The sequence below is a fragment of the Salmo salar genome, chromosome ssa06, assembly GCF_905237065.1.
Source record: "Salmo salar chromosome ssa06, Ssal_v3.1, whole genome shotgun sequence".
In the NCBI taxonomy this organism is placed as follows: Eukaryota; Metazoa; Chordata; class Actinopteri; order Salmoniformes; family Salmonidae; genus Salmo; species Salmo salar.
Genome location: NC_059447.1, coordinates 70,148,520 through 70,165,777, shown reverse-complemented (window position 1 = coordinate 70,165,777; position 17,258 = coordinate 70,148,520). Strand labels below are relative to the sequence as shown.

At 47.1% G+C, this 17,258-nt stretch overlaps 1 protein-coding gene across 1 annotated transcript in view; it reads right to left on the bottom strand.

Annotated features, from left to right (window-relative positions):
* syne1a (spectrin repeat containing, nuclear envelope 1a) overlaps positions 1–17,258 on the bottom strand; it is a 138,702-nt gene that overhangs the window by 70,898 nt on the left and 50,546 nt on the right. The window contains exons 43-59 of the mRNA XM_045720948.1: positions 16,184–16,330; positions 15,356–15,481; positions 11,546–11,722; positions 11,030–11,295; positions 10,729–10,885; positions 10,166–10,564; positions 8,280–9,905; positions 7,409–7,764; positions 7,181–7,325; positions 6,770–6,988; positions 5,644–5,933; positions 5,307–5,472; positions 4,901–5,056; positions 4,413–4,565; positions 3,999–4,181; positions 3,488–3,625; positions 3,176–3,361 (exon numbers count right to left, since the gene is read on the bottom strand). Coding sequence (XP_045576904.1) covers positions 3,176–3,361; positions 3,488–3,625; positions 3,999–4,181; positions 4,413–4,565; positions 4,901–5,056; positions 5,307–5,472; positions 5,644–5,933; positions 6,770–6,988; positions 7,181–7,325; positions 7,409–7,764; positions 8,280–9,905; positions 10,166–10,564; positions 10,729–10,885; positions 11,030–11,295; positions 11,546–11,722; positions 15,356–15,481; positions 16,184–16,330 — 4,890 coding nt within the window. The remainder of the gene's footprint in view (positions 1–3,175; positions 3,362–3,487; positions 3,626–3,998; positions 4,182–4,412; positions 4,566–4,900; positions 5,057–5,306; positions 5,473–5,643; positions 5,934–6,769; positions 6,989–7,180; positions 7,326–7,408; positions 7,765–8,279; positions 9,906–10,165; positions 10,565–10,728; positions 10,886–11,029; positions 11,296–11,545; positions 11,723–15,355; positions 15,482–16,183; positions 16,331–17,258) is intronic.

Genomic DNA, 17,258 nt, shown 5'->3' with positions numbered 1-17,258 from the left:
TTCGAGGTAAGTGACACTGAGGCATGCATGAGAGCATCAACTGTTCCGGACGACTGTGTGATCACGCTCTCCGTAGCCGACGTGAGTAAGACCTTTAAACAGGTCAACATTCACAAGGCTGCGGGGCCAGACGGATTACCAGGACGTGTGCTCTGGGCATGTGCTGACCAACTGGCAGGTGTCTTCACTGACATTTTCAACATGTCCCTGATTGAGTCTGTAATACCAACATGTTTCAAGCAGACCACCATAGTCCCTATGCCCAAGAACACAAAGGCAACCTGCCTAAATGACAACAGACCTGTAGCACTCACGTCCTTAGCCAGGAAGTGCTTTGAAAGGCTGGTAATGGCTCACATCAACATCATTATCCCAGAAACCCTAGACCCACTCCAATTTGCATACCGCTCTCTATTGCACTCCACACTGCGCTTTCCCACCTGGACAAAAGGAACACCTACAGTGAGGGAAAAAAGTATTTGATCCCCTGCTGATTTTGTACATTTGCCCACTGACAAAGACATGATCAGTCTATCATTTTAATGGTAGGTTTATTTGAACAGTGAGAGACAGAATAACAACAAAAAAATCCAGAAAAACGCATGTCAAAAATGTTATAAAATTATTTGCATTTTAATGAGGGACAACAACAAGACAGCCTATAGGGAGGAGGTCAGAGACCTGGCTGGGTGGTGCCAGAATAACACCCTATCCCTCAACGTAACCAAGACTAAGGAGACGATTGTGGACTACAGGAAAAGGAGGACCGAGCACGCCCCCATTCTCATCAACGGGGCTGTAGTGGAGCAGGTTGAGAGCTTCAAGTTCCTTGGTGTCCACATCACCAACAAACGAAAATGGTCCAAACACACCAAGACAGTCGTGAAGAGGGCGCGACAAAGCCTATCCCCCATCAGGAAACTAAAAAGATTTGGCATGGGTCCTGAGATCCTCAAAAGGTTCTACAGCTGCAACATCGAGAGCATCCTGACTGGTTGCATCACTGCCTGGTACGGCAACTGCTCGGCCTCCGACCGCAAGGCATTACAGAGGGTAGTGCGTACGACCCAGTACATCACTGCCTGCCATCCAGGACCTCTACATCAGGCGGTGTCAGAGGAAGGCCCTAAAAATTGTCAAAGACCCCAGCCACCCCAGTCATAGACTGTTCTTTCTACTACCGCATGGTAAGCGGTACCAGAGTGCCAAGTCTAGGACAAAAAGGCTTCTCAACAGTTTTTACCCCCAAGCCATAAGACTCCTGAACAGGTAATCAAATGGCTACCCGGACTATTTGCATTGTGTACCCCCCAACCCCTCTTTTATGCTGCTGCAACTCTCTGTTTATCATATATGCATAGTTACTTTAACTATACATTCATGTACATACTACCTCAATTGGCTCCCGCACATTGGCTAACCGGGCTATCTGCATTGTGTCCCGCCACCCACCACCCGCCAACCCCTCTGTTACGCTACTGCTACTCTCTGTTCATCATATGCATAGTCACTTTAACCATATCTACATGTACATACTACCTCAATCAGCCCGACTATCCGGTGTCTGTATGTAGCCTCACTACTTTTATAGCCTCGCTACTGTTATTTTTCACTATCTTTTTACTGTTGTTTTCATTTATTTACTTACCTATTGTTCACCTAATACCTTTTTTGCACTATTGGTTAGTGCCTGTAAGTAATCATTTCACTGTAAGGTTTACACCTGTTGTATTTGGCGCACGTGACAAATAAACTTTGATTTGATTTAATGTCATTTTGTTTGTTATTTTGTGATGTCATTAAAAATCTTATAAAGGAAATACTGTAACTTGGAAAGTATACCCACTACATGTACAAAGTTTCCACCCTCTGCATTGTGCATGTTATATGAAAAATGATGAAAGTGTTTTTGTTAAGAGAGGGATGTGATTTGAGAAACTATAAGAGATACTTGTTTTACATAACTTTGTACAAGTGACAAGTCACGCCCCCGAGTGAGGTCAAAGAGCGTGTCAGCCTGACGGAAGCGCCCCTTTTGAACAAACTGTATAAAATGATGGGTTAAGAAATTAACATACTTGACCAGAAAAGCGTGAAGCTGCAGCTACACATTTAAAGTGGAACTTTTAATCTCAACACGAGGTAGAGACGATAAACCCACCTCCCGAACAATCACTGGTACGGCTGATTAGCTGTCCTAAGTAAAGTATCTTCAAAAGAGAATTTAAGTATGACCATCCTACTACTCTGCTCAAACCATAGTATTACGCTACTTTCATCACCCCACTGGGAACCATTGATCCGGCTGACTAGCCCATCTTCAAAGAAGCATCTTCAAGAGCAAATGGAAGGAAAATAGACTCTGTAGTTCTGTTCAGGACTACACCACAAGTCACCGGATACTGGACAACTACAGAGATGAACAACAGTAGATTACTTGTTGGAACCCTTTTGGACAATCAGAGCCTTACAAGTGTGCCACGAAAAGGCCCAACCCCCTTTCCAAGGCGGAACAGTTCCGAGAGAGATACACGGCGACCACAGGAATTTCACGTAAATACATACATGATTTCTTACTCAAAGAGGGTGGTGGTTCGTGTGCAATGTATATGATTACTGTTAGTGAGAGTAGTTTCTAAATGTACCAATCTTAATAAGTGTCTCTGTCCCTCTCTCTCTCTCACCCTTTCCAGGTCTTTTGGAACAAGCAGCCTTATTGTTGTCAGTCCGCTAGGGACCTGTTTTAACGTATTAAGTGTGTATGTTTATCCTGTGTTACCATTTAATTTGCTAGTAAATAAATAATTAAACCAATTTGTGTAGTACTGAATCATAAGTAAGGCTCGGGTTATTGCAGATGCAAGGAGGTTACGACTGTTCAGAATGAGGATATGAGACGAGGTTATGATTAATAAGTTGACTGTTTATAGATGTGATAGGTAAATACCTTTTAGAGTTTAATTCGGGAGATGGTAACTCTTTAAATAACCGCTCTCTTGGTGCCCCAGATCCTAATGAGTTAATTGTTACCTGATTAATTTAATTAGGTAACAAATAAACATAGTTATTTGATTAGATAAATAACAGTCTTTAGATTACCTTTAAATTCAAGTCACGACAGTTTTAATAACAGGTGTGTTACCTTGGTTAAATAATGACAGGTTGTGTTAGTTACCTTGGCGGCATCCTGCAGGCTCTGGAGGCGTGTCTTTGCGCTCTGCTGCAACTCCTCGGTGCATCTGCTCAGTTGTTTCACCTGCTGGCTCCACCCCTCCGTCTGTAGCACCTCCCCCAGCTGCCCTTCCCTTTCCCCCATGGCCTCCAGGTCACCATTGAGACCATGACACTCTCGCAGCACCGCCTATCACCATGGGAACACAGAGCGGTAGAGATAGATGGAGCTCTAAACAGACATCACTCAGGCTATGGACAACACTAAAGAACCTGACTGGCTGCCCTTTATGTCACTCAATAATGAGACACCCACCTGGTGGGCTCTGATTTGCTCCTGAAGCTGAGAGGCGGAGCTCCAGATTATGTTGCCAGTGACCAGGGTCTCTGCTTTCTCAGCCCAGCCCAGGAGGAACTGCCTCATCCCCTTATACTCCTCCAGCTGCTGCTCTGCCTGCTCAGCACACAGGGTGGGACATGAGAAAGGAGAGGTGAGGAGAGAGGAGAGAAGGAGGAGAGTGAGAGACATACTCCTCTGAATATCATTGTCATTGCCATATACATTTTTTTATTTTATCGTTTAGCAGATGCTTTTTTCCAGAGTGATTTACAGGAGCAATCAGGGTTAAGTGCCTTGCTCAAGGGCACATCAACAGATTTTTCACCTAGTCGGCTCAGGGATTCCAACCAGCAACCTTTTGGTTACTGGCTCAACTCTCTTAACTGCAAGGTTACCTGCCGCCCTATATGTTAGGAAGTCATGCTACCACAGCTTATTGCCTAATGGAAGAGTTAAGATTGATGACAGATACGGGTTGACATCTGACCTTGTGTAGTTGGTTGGCCCGTTCCTGGGCCTGTTGTGTGGTGAGGCGCTGGACCTCAGCCAGTCTGGTCAGGGCGTCTCCCAGCTGCTTACACAGTAGAGGGTTCTGGTCCCCAAACTCCTGTACTGCTACAACCAGCTCAGCCAGGGAGCGACCACAACCCTCACACTCTTCACACAGACACTAGAGGGAGAGAGAGGTAGAGAGGTAGAGGAAGAGGGGGAGAGGGAAGAGGATGGGGTGAGGGAGGCAGGAGGTATAAGAATCCCATCTGGAGTATTTCTCACAGAAGTGGGTCACTTGAAAGCAGGGGGGCAGCTCTTGTCATTCCAAGTCTTCACTAATATCCCCTATAGACCAATCATTAACCTTAATGTCTGAAAATGTAATGCCAGTTTAATGAGGGCTAATTACCTTGGTTTCCTCCTTGGCCTGCTCCAGGTCTATAGCCTTCTCACTGATCTTCAAAGAGATGGTCTTCAGCTTCCCCTCAATGTCCTGCAGTCTGGAACTAAAGTCCTCCTTCACATCTCTGGTCTGCTGCACCTCTCGCTCCCTCGACTGGACCTGGAACAGTCATGGCAGATATTAGAATGATAGAATATCCATGGACATTTATAAGGGTGCCATAATCTCCTATTGAACTCTAATTTGTTTCATTATTATGCCACAACACATTTCCTAAAAGCTTGTGTCAGAGTGCCCCCTAGAGAACAAATACAAGAAGAACCACTAAAACTGTCAGACCCACAGAGTATCTAGGTCTAATCTAAGAATATAATTTTTAATTACAACAGATTTATATAATCAGTAGTATAACCAACTAACTTATTAAGTAACTAACTAAGATCACCCATAGACAGAGTATGGAAGCCAACACTAGTTCCAGAGTGGGAGGGTACCTGGTCCTCAGCGGAGCCCAGGGCAAGTGTCACCTCAGCCAGCTGCATGCTCAGTTCAGAGGGCAGGGCTGTCTGGAGGTCCTGGTACTTGTTCTGTTGCAGCTCCACCATCCTCTCCACACTCTGGCGCCTACTGATGACCTCACCATGGGCTGTCTGTGTGATAGATTGACAATAAGGGATTACTACTGGCTGCAGACTTTTTGGATATGGAAAAAAGTGTGCCTTTAAACAGGTCAAGCGGTCTGTGTGTGTGTGTGTGTGTGTGTGTGTGTGTGTGTGTGTGTGTGTTGTGGTGTGTGTGTGTGCGTGCGTGCGTGCGTGCGTGCGTGCGTGCGTGCGTGCGTGGCGTGTGTGTGTGTGTGTGTGTGTGGGTGTGATTGCGATTGTGAGTCTACACACGTACCTCTAGCTCATGCAGCAGTGAGTCCAGGTCAGATGAAGGGCTCAGTAGCAGTCCCCTGGTGTCCTGGATCCATCCCTTCACCAGTCCTAGCTCCCTCTCTACCTCCTCCCTCTCCCTCAGCTCCTGCTGCACCTGGGCCCTGCTACCACGCACCTGCAGCACCAGGCTGGGGACACACATGACATAAGATGAAACCTCACTGTCTTATTACATAGAAATGTGATTTTCATCTCAAACCTCCTTCACCATCAACACAGTAGCGATAATTTAGTAGAACCAATAGAATACATTTAGCCATAGCACTAATGCAGAATTACCCCCCCCCCCCCGTGTTTACCTCTCATATATCTCCTGCATACTCCTGATCTCCTTCAGCCAGGGTGTCTCTTCTCTAGTCTTGTCAGTTTTCTCCATCTCCATATCCTCTTCCTCCTGGTCCTCTCCTATCAGGCTGAGTGTGTGTTGCCCCAGCAGGGCCAGGGCTGACTGCTCTCTCTCCACCTCCAGGCTGAAGGTGTCATGGTATTCCAACAGGTTCTGTAGCGCCGCCCTGGTGGCTGCCTTCTCCACTGTGCTGTCTGGAACACGAGCATGGAGGTCTACTGACACAGACCGTACCTTTTCCATCTGAGGACAGAGGCAGAAATATTTAATGCTGAACAGAAACATGTCAATAGAAATTCAGGAACGTTTTTAGTAGAAATGTATATTTTGTGACATGTTAGCCAAGGTACTTGTTAAGCAATTGTTAATTAAGTTACAACAGTGTACTGATTAGGTTAGACCAAAACTCTGGAGCTCGGTGGTTACTTCTCTCTTCTAGTTCATTCTTTCTTTAAGTCCTTTTGTGTTGTCCTTGTTCTTCCTGTTGTGGTGCATAGAACCAGCCACAGGAAACTGACCCAGTCATTTATAACGGTGATGTCATGTCCAGTTGAACAATGGCCCCAAAGAAAGGCCCCCGGGCAACAAGAACACGTCACATCAAAGGATGTGAGCATTTCCTATCTGATGACATAATTTCCTGTTAAGGAGTAGCGCTTTGTGGGAGCCCTTGTGTGTTGGAAGTGGATGGAAGGCTTTGGCGGGAGCTCATCACTGGCCTGATGCCTAGAATTACATCAGTGTACACCCACTGAGTAGTGGCTGAATCTGAGCTAACATCCAACAGAAGTGACCTAAATCCACAGCAGTACGAATTCTTAGAGTAACTACTGATCTCAGAGGCAACAAGGCTGAGCCACAACCCACTCCTCAAAAGTATCAACAAGGGGAGCACTGTTTTATGGAATGTATTTGAAAATACATGGACTGAAGCTGTTAGCTGCTGAAAACCACAGGTAGCCTAAAGTGTTGAAATTGCCTTTGTGCCTGCTGGAATACTACATTTGTGAACCTACAATAACTACATTTTCCCAAGCTAATATATACATACTGTATGTTGATATAGACAGATATCCTACCTTCTCCCTGAAGCTCCTCCAGTCCCGTGCTGTGTCCTCCAGCGCTTTCTCCTGGGCCCGTGCCACGCTGCGCAGGCGGGTCCAACGTTGACATAAAGATGACACAGAGTGACCAATAGCAGCTTTGCTGGACTCAGACCCAACCAGAGCCAAATCTGTGGCCTTCTCTTTCAGGCCAGTCAGGGTGGGTTCACACCCATCAATCAGAATCACCAGAGACTAGAGAGATGAGACGAGAGAGACAGAGTGGAAGTTTAAGTTGCAAGAAGAGAAGAGAGAGAGAGAGAGAGAGAGAGAGAGAGAGAGAGCAGAAGAAATCAGAGGTCAGAACTTTTACAAATTTACAACAGAAATGACAGAAATTCAGTGAAAGAAAACATTGATAATAAGTCATAAACAGTCATAGCTTACCTTGTAACTCTGGAGTTTGTCCTCAGCCTCCTGGCTATTGGCTGCCTTAGCTGAGGGGAACGCAGTCATCATACTTCCTGTTTCATTCATCTGTCCAATCAGCTCCTCTCTCTCCGTCTGGAAGGAGCTCCACTGAGCAGCACAGCTACAGATGACACATTCATTTTAGAGCAGTTAGATTCTGTAACACACGCACGCACCGCACACTCACACCATGTGAGACCTTACCTCTGCAGATCCTCCCGGTAACCCTTCAGCTGCTCTTTGACCTCTGACCCTTTCTGTCGCATTACCTCCACACCTTCTTTCTTTCTTTCACTTTCTTTCATCTCCTTCGTCACTCCCAGCCCCACCAGATCATCCAGCTGAGCACCCAGGGTCTCCAGCTCCTCTAGTTTAGCCATGAAGGCCGGTTCCTGGGCTGAGATCTCCTCCAGCTCCCTGAGGCTCTCTGTCTGGCACTCCAGCTCTATTCCCAGGGTGGATCTCTGGAGAAAAGCCCCAGCTTCGTCAAGCCACTTGCGGGCTGACTGCTGGGTGGATTGGTGCCTCTGGACCAGGGACAGAGTCTGATCCAGGCTCAGCTAAAGTCCATACAAAATGAATGAATGTGTTGGACTTTTCATTGGAAAGTAATCTATTCCCAGTTAAAAAGTGCTTACTGTATGCCAAAGGTCAAGAGGATAATGAGTAGCAAACCACTCACTCACTGCTAATGAGAGAATGTATCAGTTATCAGGGGATGAATGTATCCAGGATAAGTAATTCACTAGGAGGACAGATTAAATCATCATGAGACTACTCAGATAAATAATTGAAGTACTTATCGCGAGAGCATGACAATATTAATTTAACTGGTCTGTTATGAATGTCCTTTCAGACAAAGCCTGTTAATATTGATAACATGGGGAGATGAGTCAAATCATCAATGGTAGACTAGGTTTATGTAAAAACAAGGCTCACTTTTCAGCTACTTCAGCCAACAGTTATGATTTACAACATCATCAAAAAACTAGATTTGATATCTTATGCTCATTTTTAACATTATCTTTAGATCCAGTGTGTACACATACATTACACAATAGTATAGTACATTTACCTGCTTGGTTCTAAGTGCTTGTTGGACGTCAGCCCTCAGCTTAGCCAGCTCCTCTAGGTTAGCCTCAACATAGGCAGGGCAGGCCTCGTTTCTACTGCTGTATCTCTGCTTCTCCCTGCTGCCCATGGCATCCGCTACCCTCAGTCTGGACTGCACCTCTTCCTCTACCACCTTCAGTCTCCTGACCTCCTCCTCTACTCTCTCAACTTTCACCTCTGGAAGGGTCAATGGTTCCCCAAGCTTCTTCCTCAGAATCTTCAGCCAATCTGATGTCCGCCCAATCTCTTTCTCAAATTCTTTGTCCTTCTTGAGACAGTTTTCACATTCTGTAACACAACCTTTTACTTCTGACCTTAAGGACTGCAGCTCTTTTTGATGCGAGGTCACTACCTCTCTGGAGGCCTGGATGGCGGCAGGATCACAGTTCAATCCCATGTCTTCTGTATGTTGGGTGAGTCTCTCCAGGTGAGAGCCCATCCTTTCCAGATCTTCCAGCAGTGTGTAAAGACTCGCCAGTCTCTCTGTGCCACCTAATTTGGTGTCTGAGTCCGACTTCATTCTAGTGACCTGCTCTTTCACTGACTTCAACTGAGAGTTTAGTTTTGCTGATGTTGCGTTATACTCTGCCAATGTTTTCAATGAGTCGTCAAGATGTTTCAGTCTCTGGTCAATGGTCCTCTTCAGATTGTCATGGAGGTTAACCAGCTGTTCTGTCTCCTCAGCGTGGCATCGTTGGCCCCTACTGAGAAACCCCTCAGTCTTCCTCCTCAGCTCTCTCACCGCAGGGCTGAGCTGAGCCAGGCTTTCAGACAGATCTCTATGGTCATCACGGAGATGAACAACTTCCTGTTCTTGAATACTGACTGTCCGTTTGGCTAAACCGTCTAACTGCTCCTGAAGCTCCTCCAATGCGCTACAAGTGACATTGAAAAAGCAGTCGTAGTCCTTTCTCTCTAGGATAGCCTGCTGGATCCTGTCCCTCTTCTCTTTGGCTAACGCTAGGATGCTGTTGTATTGTTGAGGGAGGGCGTTGAGCTTTTCGTCCAGGTAGCAGTGGTCTACCTCGTTTAGCGAGGGGAGAATCTCCTGCCCCACCCTCTGGACGATGAGAAGGAGGTTCTCGTATTCCGACGCCTGCTCTAGAACGTTCTGTAACTTCGCCAGTCGACCCTGCAGTTCCGAATCGTCATCGGCGTTGCAGGTGAAGTCAATCTCGGGGAACGTAATGCCATCTGCCCGTCTCAGCCAGTGACACGTCCTATCCAGGTCGACCTTGAAGTACTTCCTGGAGGTCAGGGCTCTGTCCAGGTCCTGCAGGCGATGGGTGGTTCTCTGGAAGGCCGTCTCAAAGACCCTCTGGAGCTCCTCCAGCCTGGTGACGGTCTCCCCCCGCTCCTGGTCCGTGGCGTCCCTCTCCAGGTCACGACCCTGGGCCCACAGAGAGGCCAACTCCCCCTGGTAGGCCCGCAGGCCGCTCTGGACCCCTCGACACGTCACCACCTGCTTGGTCAGGTCGTCAGGGAGGAGAGCCACGTGGTCGTCCATTAAAGCCTTCCTCTCCTGCTGCTGGACCCAGGACAGAGCCCTCCCCACAGCCTGGAGGAACTGGGTCCGCTCTGTGAAGGCCTAGAAAATAACAATCACACTTTTTATTTAAAAAGCACTTTTCTTTTTTGTCATATTTTCATTTGAGTGCCTTCAAATAATTGAGATTTAAACCACCATTCCATCAGTCCACAATTTTAAGGAGAGAGCAGGTTCCACATTATAAAAAAATAATTCATAAATCTACTAAGCACTACTGCAGAAAAATGTATAAATAAAATAAAGTGTATGTAAATTAAAACAAGACTATTACAGACATGAACATCAAAATGACTACAAACCTTGCTGAGGTACTTCCTCCGCTGGCTCACCCTGGCCCCCAGTGCCTCTACTTCTCCCTCGGCCTGGAGTACCAGCTCCTGCAGGCGTCTCCTCTCGCTCAGCCCCAGCCTAGAAGCCACGCGCTGGGCCTCGCTCACTGCCTGGCCCAGCAGCTGCCCCCGGGCCTCCAGCTCCACACACACACTCAGGTGGTCGAACAGGAAGCTCTGGGCCAGGTCTGGAGGAGGGCTGGTCTTCAGGGCTGATGTTAGGGCAGGACGCTGCTCTTCCATCCACTCCCGGGCCTCCCTCAGCTGGGCTTCCACACGACCAAGGTCCTCCAGAGTCTGGGAAGAGTCCTGGATCTTCCCCTGGATCAGGCTATCCAGCTGGGACCAACGCTTCTCCAAGTGGCCCACCTGGACATAGAAAAGTATTTAGTAGAAACTCATGGATAGTTATTAAGAGATATTGTTGGCAGTGCTTAAATATTGATCACATACATTATCAGGAAAACACATGCAGGATAATAAAGGGGAAATTGACCTAGGTTTAACCAAACTGAAGTGAATTTTTACAGCACCTGTTGTTTGACCAGCTCCTTGTCCAGCAGGCTGAGGCGTGGCAGGACAGCCTGTCTCTGGTCCCTCAGCTCCTCTAGAGTTCCTCTCTGGTCCTCCAAGTCACAACACAGCTTTCTCAGAGCCTCCAGGTGCTCACTGGTGCTCTCTGTGTCTGCCCTGAGACACACAAACAGGGAGGGGGATAGGAAGAGGAGGTATTACTGTATGAGTCCACACTTTGAACGGTGTGTGTGTGTGTGTGTGTGTGTTTGTGTGTGTGCATCTGGCATGCGTGCGTTTGTGTGTCCAGCTTCGTCATACCTGGCCAGGTAGTCCCACTCTCTGGACACCTGGTGGAAGAGTTCCTCCACGGCAGCCACACAGTCATGGTACTCCCCGCTCCTCTGCATGTCCTCACCCCTCTGCCCCTCCAGCTCCTCAGCCCTCTGCCCCAACTCCTCCCAGGCCCTCCTCAGACCTCCCATCTCCTCCAGGGCAGGGGAGGACTGGCCCTCCGTCAGCCCAGCCACAGCCTCACTCAGCTGGGTGACGTCGACCTGCCTCACTCTGAGCTGCTGGAGGAACTCCTGGTAGAATGAAGAAGGTATTAGTATTGTACTGTCAATGCTTTCTGCTCAGGTCATTGTGTTTGACTGGTAGACTGTTTTAGAGCCAGTAGCCATGATAGCACTGAAACAACAATGCAAGTGTTGATCTATCCATCCATCCACCCATCCATCTGGTCAATTAACACCTAAACTATTACACTTCACAAGTGGTCAACCATCCATCCATCCATTCAGTATAAATAAGCAGATGACTACACCCAGTATTGACCTGTGCCTGATCCAGTTGGTTCTGGGTGATCTTAGGCTCCAGTTCAGCCGGTCTCCTGGAGAGGTTCTGCAGTTGCTGCTCTGTCTCTCTGAGTTGAGCTTCCAGATCAGCCCGCTGCTCCTGAACGTCCCTCCAGCTTTCTGCCACCTCCTCACACACCAGCATCCTCTCCTCGATCTACATACACAGAGGAGACGGAAGCTTTATGTCTGAGGTATGTTAAGGATTGGAATGTTGCATAATGCTTGAAACACAGTATTCACTGGTAATCAGTCGTACAGTTTGTCAGCTGATGTTTATCGATTGACATTGTAATGCCATATTGACACAGAGAAACCAATGTCCGGTGTCACGTCCTGACCAGTAAAGGGGTTATTTCTTATTGTAGTTTGGTCAGGACGTGGCAGGGGGTGTTTGTTTTATGTGTTTCGGTTTTTTTGGTAAATGTTCTATGTTAGTATATTTCTATGTTCGTTCTAGTTTTTCTATTTCTATGTTTAGTTTATTGGGTTGACCTTCAATTAGGAGGCAGCTGTTCCTCGTTGCCTCTATTTGAAGGTCCTATTTAGTAGGGGTGTTTTTTCATGGGTTTTTGTGGGTAGATGTTCCGTATGTGTTGCTGTGTGCCTCACAGGACTGTTTCTCGTCGTCGTCGTCGTTTTTGTTTTGATTAAATGTTTTGTTTAGTTTTTTTCTCAATAAAAAAGGAAGATGAGCATACACAATCCCGCTGCACCTTGGTCCCATCTGTATGACGAACGTGACAGAACTACCCACCACCAACGGACCAAGCAGCGGGGTAAGGAGCACGGTGAAGAAGGATGGACATGGGCAGAGATGAGGATGAGCATATCCAGGGCTATTACCCTGTTCCTGCTCTTCGTACTAGCCTTAACCTGTTGGGGCTAGGGGGCAGTATTTTCACGGCCGGATAAAAAAACGTACCTGATTTAAACTGGTTACTACTCTTTCCCAGAAACGAGAATATGCATATCATTAGTAGATTTGGATAGAAAACACTCTAAAGTTTCTAAAACTGTTTGAATGGTGTCTGTGAGTATAACAGAACTCATATGGCAGGCCAAAACCTGAGAAGATTCCATACAGGAAGTGCCCTGTCTGACAATTTGTTGTCCTTCTGTTGCATCTCTATCGAAAATACAGCATCTGTGCTGTAACGTGACAGTTTTTAAGGCTTCCATTGGCTCTCTAAAGCCGCCAGAAAGTGGAATGGGGTGTCTGCTGTCTCTGGGCAAAGTACAGCAGCTCTGTTTGTGAGTGGTCAGCCTGGGGACAGTGAGTTTGAGATGCGCGTTCACGAGACTTCTCCATTTCTTTTCTTTCAGCCTTTGAATGAATACAACGTTGCCCGGTTGGAATATTATCGCTATTTTACGAGAAAAATAGCATAAAAATTGATTTTAAACAGCGTTTGACATGCTTCTAAGTACGGTAATGGAATATTTAGAATTTTTTGGTCACGAAATGCGCTCGCGCGTTACCCTTTGGATAGTGACCTGAACGCATGAACAAAACGGAGGTATTTGGATATAACTATGGATTATTTGGAACCAAAACAACATTTGTTGTTGAAGTAGAAGTCCTGGGAGTGCATTCTGATGAAGAACAGCAAAGGTAATCCAATTTTTCTAATAGTAATTCTGAGTTTAGTGAGCCCCAAACTTGGTGGGTGTCAAATTAGCTAGCCTGTGATGGCCGAGCTATGTACTCAGAATATTGCAAAATGTGCTTTCGCCGAAAAGCTATTTTAAAATCTGACATAGCGTTTGCATAAAGGAGTTCTGTATCTATAATTCTTAAAATAATTGTTATGTATTTTGTCAACGTTTATCATGAGTAATTTAGCAAATTCACCGGAAGTTTTCGGTGGGTATGCTAGTTCTGAACATCACATGCTAATGTAAAAAGCTGGTTTTTGATATAAATATGAATTTGATTGAACAAAACATGCATGTATTGTATAACATAATGTCCTAGGAGTGTCATCTGATGAAGATCAGTGCTGCATTTAGCTGTGGTTTTGGTTTTTGCGACATATATGCTTGCTTTGAAAATGGCTGTGTGATTATTTTTGGCAGGGTACTCTCCTGACATAATCTAATGTTTTGCTTTCGCTGTAAAGCCTTTTTGAAATCGGACAATGTGGTTACATTAACGAGAGTCTTGTCTTTAAAATGGTGTAAAATAGTCATATGTTTGAGAAATTGAAGTTATAGCATTTTTTAGATATTTGTATTTCGGGCCACGCGATTCCACTGGCTGTTGACTAGGGTGGGACGCAAACGTCCCACCTAGCCCATAGAAGTTAAGGTGCGTGTCCCTAGTCTGGCGCCTCCAAAACCAGCACCATGCACCAGGCCTCCAGTGCGTCAGCCCAGTCCAGTATGTCCTGTTCCCGCTCCTCGCACTAGCCTTGGGGTGCGTGTCTCCAGTCTGGTACCTCCAGTACCAGCCCCACGCTCCAGGCCTCCAGTGCGTCAGCCCAGTCCAGTACGTCCTGCTCCTGCTCCTCGCACTAGCCCTGTGGTGCATGTAAATAGTCTGGCGCCTCCAAAGCCAGCCCCACGCATCAGGCCTACAGTTCCCCGTCCAGAGCTTCCGACGACAGTACCCCGTCCAGAGCTTCCGGCGACAGTTCCCCGTCCAGAGCTTCCGGCGACAGTTCCCCGTCCAGAGCTTCCGGCGACAGTTCCCCGTCCAGAGCTTCCGGCGACAGTTCCCCGTCCAGAGCTTCCGGCGACAGTTCCCCGTCCAGTGCTTCCGGCGATGTCCTACAGTCCGGAGCCTGCAAAGACGGCCCACAGTCCGGAGCCTGCAGAGACGGCCCACAGTCCGGAGCCTGCAGAGACGGCCCACAGTCCGGAGCCTGCAGAGACGGCCCACAGTCCGGAGCCTGCAGAGACGGCCCACAGTCCGGAGCCTGCAGAGACGGCCCACAGTCCGGAGCCTGCAGAGACGGCCTACAGTCCGGAACCGGCGCAGCCAGAGTCGCCCTCCAGTCCGGAGCTCCCAGAGTCGTCCTCCAGTCCGGAGCTCCCAGAGTCGCCCTCCAGTCCAGAGCTCCCAGATTCGCCCTCCAATCCGAGGTCTCCAGCGACGCGCATCAGCCCTGAGCCTTCAGCGGGGGTGGACAGGTTAGGTTGGGGACTAAGGCTGGAGCCTGTGCCACCTCCATAGTGGAGGATTGGAGGGGGGGTGGCCACCCTCCCTTCCCTCCCTTTAGTTTGGGATTATTTTTGTTTTGGGGTTTATTTTTGTGTTTTTTTGTTTAGGTGCATCCGGGGTATGCACCTTTGGGGGGGGGGGTACTGTCACGTCCTGACCAGTAAAGAGGTTATTTGTTATTGTAGTTTGGTCAGGACGTGGCAGGGGGTGATTGTTTTATGTGTTTGGTTTTTTTTGGGTTAATGTTCTATGTTAGTATATTTCTATGTTTGTTCTAGTTTTTCTATTTCTATGTTTAGTTTATTGGGTTGACCTTCAATTAGGAGGCAGCTGTTCCTTGTTGCCTCTAATTGAAGGTCCTATTTAGTAGGGGTGTTTTTTCATGGGTATTTGTGGGTAGATGTTCCGTATGTGTTGCTGTGTGCCTCACAGGACTGTTTCTCGTCGTCGTTGTTGTTTTGATTAAGTGTTTTGTTTCGTTTTCTTCTCAATAAAAAAGGAAGATAAGCATACACAATCCCACTGCGCCTTGGTCCCATCTGTATAACGAACGTGACATCCGGTCAATACATTCCCAATGCAGTCTGTGGCTGTGGCTAGTGAACCGTACTGAGATGTACTCACCTGTAGTTTGACCTGCTGGATGTCTTGGGCGGTCTCCCTCACCCTCTGCTCTGAAAGGTCACAGGTAGAACACACCAGCTGTAGGTAGGTACTGGCCTGCTCCTGGAGAGTCCGCTCATGCTTCACCTGGACAGTACAGCAGGTGAGAGACCAATCAACACGTAAACCATTACACTTCAGGAGTGAATGGCGCTATTCAATTGAATCTGACCTTCCCATTTGCAATTGCAAACGAAGTATGAAATTATATACATTATATAATGTTAATGTGTTATATATATAATAATTATATTAATAATAACATATTATACATGATCAAAACCCCATTTCACCAGTTTCATACTGTAATCCCAGTTCATTGTGTACAGTATATCAGAATAGGCATTGTAACTAGCTGTCACGACTTCCGCCGAAGTTGGTCCCTCTCCTTGTTCGGGCGGCGTTCGGCGGTCGAAGTCGCCGACCTTCTAGCCATCGCTGATCCTTTTTTCATTTTCCTTTGGTTTTGTCTTGTATCATACCTGGTTCCAATCCCATTCATTACATGTTGTGTATTTAACCCTCTGTTCCTCCTCATTGTCCTTGTCGGTGATTGTTTGTTTGTAAGCTATGTGCAAGATATGTTCTGGTGTGAGACGGGTTTTGTACCCACTTCTTTATTTTGTATATTTTGGTTTTTGGAGTTTTTGAGCAATTATTAAACTGCTCCGTTTTATACCAAGTTCTGTCTCCTGCGCCTGACTTCCCTGCCACCAGCACGCACCCTTACACTAGCTACTGATTTGACTAAGCCACTTTGAAGGTATAAGTGTAGTGTTGGTGAGTGACCTGCTGTAGCGCCTCCTCCAGGCTGAGAGGGAGATGTGCAGTGGGCTCTGGTTCCTCTGAGACTGACACCAGCCAGGTCTGACACTGCTGCAGAGCATCCTGCAGACTGACATGCCTCTGCAACTCACGGTCCAAACTCTGGTACACCTGGGGGAGAGCGAAGGGAGAGAGAGAGAGAGACAGAGAAAGAAAGAAAAGAGAGAGAGAGAGAGAGAGAGAAAGATATATATATATATATATATGGATGAAAAGATAGAGGGGTAAAAGAGATCAAATGGATGAAAGTCTATCTAAATTAAACAGATTCACAGTGAGTAGTACCCTCTTCTACATTGCAATGCCCTGGCCTTTGCCAGGAAAACTATCGTAATGGATAGAGAAAACACCCTATGAAAGACATTAACACATTTCCATAAATCAAAAACCCTTCTATTCCCAAGTCCCTTTCATAAACAATAAACGTCTGGCTGGTAAATAGCTAAATAGTGTTTTGTTTGACAGGTGTTGAATGCAGAGGCGTCGCTGCCCTACGGGGAGAGAATAACAGCAGGACATGATTGACATAGTTAATATGAGCGCCCTGAGGGGTATGATGCGTGATAGACATGTGTTGGCACAAGGCCTGGCAGGGTTGGCAGCGGGGGTACAAGGGTTGGCAAGGTGGCTGGGTTAGAGGGATATAGGCCTGGGAGTTTGGGACTAAGTTGGCAGGCATGGCATGGCATGGCAAGGCTGGATCGGCAGTTGTAGAATTGGCAGAAGGGTGTTGATAAAGTGTGGCTGGATCACACGGGTTAGCAGATTGGCTGAATAGGGCTGTACTGGGAGGTGAGCTGTTGACAGTGTGGATGAGCGGTATAGGGCTTGCCAAGATGACAGAGTCGATTTGGCTATTTTGGCCAAGAGTGATAAAATCAAGTTGACGGGGAGGGCAAGGAGGGAGAAATAAGGTAAGATTGAGATAGTGGCTTGGCTGGTACTATTGGTCTGTGTTGGCATTGGTGGTTGTGCTCTGCTTTGGCGGGCCTTATTTGGCAAGGAACATTTGGTTGGCAGTCAAGGGCTGTCTTGGGAG